This window comes from Bactrocera oleae, chromosome 6, assembly GCF_042242935.1.
Source record: "Bactrocera oleae isolate idBacOlea1 chromosome 6, idBacOlea1, whole genome shotgun sequence".
Classification (NCBI taxonomy): domain Eukaryota; kingdom Metazoa; phylum Arthropoda; class Insecta; order Diptera; family Tephritidae; genus Bactrocera; species Bactrocera oleae.
In genome coordinates this window covers 49,245,907-49,249,144 of record NC_091540.1, presented here as the reverse complement: position 1 = coordinate 49,249,144, position 3,238 = coordinate 49,245,907, and the positions used below count along the sequence as shown (strand labels likewise).

At 38.3% G+C, this 3,238-nt stretch overlaps 1 protein-coding gene across 1 annotated transcript; it reads right to left on the bottom strand.

Moving 5' to 3' along the window:
- Window positions 1-46: 46 nt before the first annotated feature.
- On the bottom strand, window positions 47-2,957 carry LOC106622634 (uncharacterized). Its single transcript, XM_014241871.3, has 3 exons — window positions 2,180-2,957; window positions 560-756; window positions 47-495 (listed from the first exon to the last, which is right to left on the bottom strand). The coding sequence occupies exons 1-3, from the start codon at window positions 2,798-2,800 to the stop codon at window positions 150-152; spliced, it is 1,164 nt and encodes a 387-aa protein (XP_014097346.2). The 5' UTR covers window positions 2,801-2,957; the 3' UTR covers window positions 47-149.
- Window positions 2,958-3,238: the final 281 nt, after the last annotated feature.

The window sequence follows — 3,238 nt, the reverse complement described above, 5'->3', positions numbered from 1 at the left end:
TCAGATTGTTGTACAATTTTTAGATTAAAATAAAAGGCAACATAAAAATATTAAAAAAAAAAAAAGTATATTTGCTTTAGGGTTTTACATAATTTAAGTAATAGTTTTGTTGTGACATGCCAATGTGGACCTGTTAGAAGTCGCTACTTTTACTCCACGTCCAGCAGCGTTTTGCCCGAACTACAATCATCCATATACTCTTCCTCTTCACTGAACAGCGTCTCGGCAAAGGGTCCAAATTCCATGTGCTGCGACTTGGAGCAGCCCCATTTCATTGCTTCTTTGCATGTGATATCCAAATTGACAGTGAACTGATCGCGCGGCCACTTTGTTGGCCACAGAAAGTCGTTTGGCTCCTCGAGGCAGGAACGAAAAAGTGAACAAATCTTCTTCGAGCCATGTACGGTGAAGGTAAAGAGAGTTTTCGGCACACGTTTGCAATTGCTTGTATCGTTGCCGAAAACGTAGACCTCATTGAGACACTCCCAAACTCGTCTAATTCGTAAAATAAAATTATTTCGTTATACATTTCTTTTCATTATCTTAATTTTTAATTTACTTGAAAGCCTTCCCCGTTATATTGGCCATTAGCATTTCGGATAGAATTATCAACAAGTTGCAACGCTTCTCTTGTTGATCGCGCGCACGTGATTTCGACGTCCAAAGCATTCCCAGCCAGGGACCTTTAAGCTCGACCACTATGCGACAATGTAACGGCATTGCGGTCGACGAGATAATTGAGGACTTTCCGAATTTCTATAATTTAACAAACAAAAAAGAAAATCATAGAGGCGCTGAAAAGTAAGGCGTAAAAGTAGTGTGAAATTTTAAAAAAAAATTATTTTCTAAATTTGTTAAAGGTTCCTCCAAATTACTTAAGGAACGTTTTCTGCCACCACAACAACAACAACAACAATAAGAATCTATGACAAATTTTGTGAATATATATTGTCAAAAAAAATTTTTTTTTCTAGAACATGATTTTGATCGTTCAGTTTGTATGGCAGCTATATGATATAGTGGTCCAATATAGGTGGTGCCGACAAATGAGCGGCTTCTTGGGAAGAACGCGACGCCTGCAAATTGCAGATCGATATCTCAAAAACTGAGGAATTAGTTCACGTATATATAAAATATTATAATTGCTATAGGTTTAAATCTTCAGTTTAAAAAAGAAATTCTTGCTTCACAACCCAAAGTGCGGTTGCTTTAAAGGGACTGGATTTTTCAAATTTATTTATACTCCACACTACGAGGGCGTCCGGTTAGTACGCATCCTCGGCCACCACGGAAAATAACGAGATAAAATTGGACGATTTCGTGTTGGCACAACGCTAATTTAAGGTTCGCCAAATAGCTGAGACAGTAGACATCTCCAAAGACGCCATAGGGTTCTTTTTGTATGAAATATTGAGCTTGAGAAAGCCGTCGGCACGAGCAGACCGCATTTGCTCAGTCCGGACAACAAGCACAACCGTGAGACGCCTTTGAAGCAGTGCTTAATGTTGTTTAAACGCAATCCGTGTGTCGTTTGCTGTTATGATAAAATATGGAATCACTGGAACACGACAGATTTGAAAAACTTCACTTGGCGCATTTGCTCCGAAGAAGTCGAAAGTTGTTCTCTTCCCCTTTTTCTGAGATGCCGAAGGTGTGATCTACATTGACTACCCAAAGAAAGCCTAAACGGTGACAGATATCTACTTTTATTATGCCGAAGAAAGTAGAGCCATTTTCGGGAAGAAAATATTCCTGTTCCATTAAGAACACATATCGCTTCACATTTCCGCCGTCCTCAAGGCCAAACTAGTCGAATTAACCTACGTACTGCAGCCCGGACCAGCGTATTTTCAAGATGTGTATATTTTAAAGAGTGGAGCATTGTTTGATAACTGTATCGAGCTAAAAAGAGACTTTGTTGAGAAGAAATGTTTCTTTTGGGAGCTAAGTACTTATCGAACCGCCCTTGACAAACGTTATATTCAACAAGCAGCACAGATAAATTTAATCTAAACTGGAACTTTTGCGCTAGTTAAATATTATATATGGTATATTGGATTGTGGCCCTAATAAATAACTTAAATAGTGCGGGTAGTAAAATAATTTGTTGAAGTTATGTGCGAGTCATATGCACAGTGCGTAGTCAGCATCAGTAGAACTATCACAAACCTAAACTAACCTTAAAAAATCGCATTAAGGTCAAATTATACAGTAGCCGTGCGTGTTGAGATCGTCGATCGCCGATCAGCTCATCGACCATATCGTAAAAGTGCAATAAGAAGGTATTAATTTGTAAAACTTGTGGACAGAAAGGATCCTTGTAAGAGCTGCGCAGCATTGGCAGTATGCAACCACAGAAAGTTGACTCATATCCCGACTTCACATACACCTCCGTTGCCTGTTCGATGGTTTGCAACGCCGCACATTCGTAGCTATTCGGATTCGTAAGAATAGATCTATGCAAAGCTTTTCTGAACTCGTGCATAACGAAAGCATCGTTGACGTCACGCATGCGCTTAGAGGTGCCACGTATGCGATTATGATGCCAAATATTTATGTAGCCAATGATCTTCTCCAGCAACTCGATGGGCAGGTCGCACAGATTAAGTGTTGAACTTGCATTTTCCTCGCGATGACGAGATCTCAGTTGACGACGCGGTATCTTAACGACTGGTTCATCGCTGCCCTGAACATTGGCGGATGTGCACTTTAATTTTGGCATACCAAAGTGGTAGTAGACGATGATTATGTATATAAATGGAATAATTTTGTGCTTTTGGATTGGAATTTTAAGATACATGCGAAGAACGTGAAATGTTCACAACTAGACACACACACACACACAAATAAACACACACAGAAATTTCAATTCAAAAATATTTATTTAATGAAAAAATTATAGAAAAAATAGTTGGTTTCAAAAATTTTGAAGCAAATTACTTTTTTAAAATTTTGTAAATGCCTAAATTGATTGTCACTTTTGAGAGGTGGTAATTACAAAATCTGAAATGTGTAGGTATGTGTTTTCTCGAAACTATATCTATAATTGCTTGGAAGCCCTGATATGAGTGTGAATAACTCAAGTAAAATGTTTTTGAGTTAAATGTGTTTATACACCTACAGCATAACTTGAGTAAAAATTGAGATATGGTTTCGTAGATGAGCGTAATCGCACCACTGCCTCGCCCACAAAATTCAATTAATCGAAAACCTATAAAATTTCATAGCCGCAGATTAA

Bases quoted from the DNA above. Each gene is read 5' to 3' on its own strand.
- LOC106622634 (XM_014241871.3), bottom strand. From the start codon at position 2,800: ATGTATCTTAAAATTCCAATCCAAAAGCACAAAATTATTCCATTTATA. The intron at 757-2,179 runs GTTAGTTTAGGT...GTTAAATTATAG, and splicing joins CCTTAATGCGATTTTTTAAG to AAATTCGGAAAGTCCTCAAT. The intron at 496-559 runs GTAAATTAAAAA...TTTACGAATTAG, and splicing joins ATAACGGGGAAGGCTTTCAA to ACGAGTTTGGGAGTGTCTCA.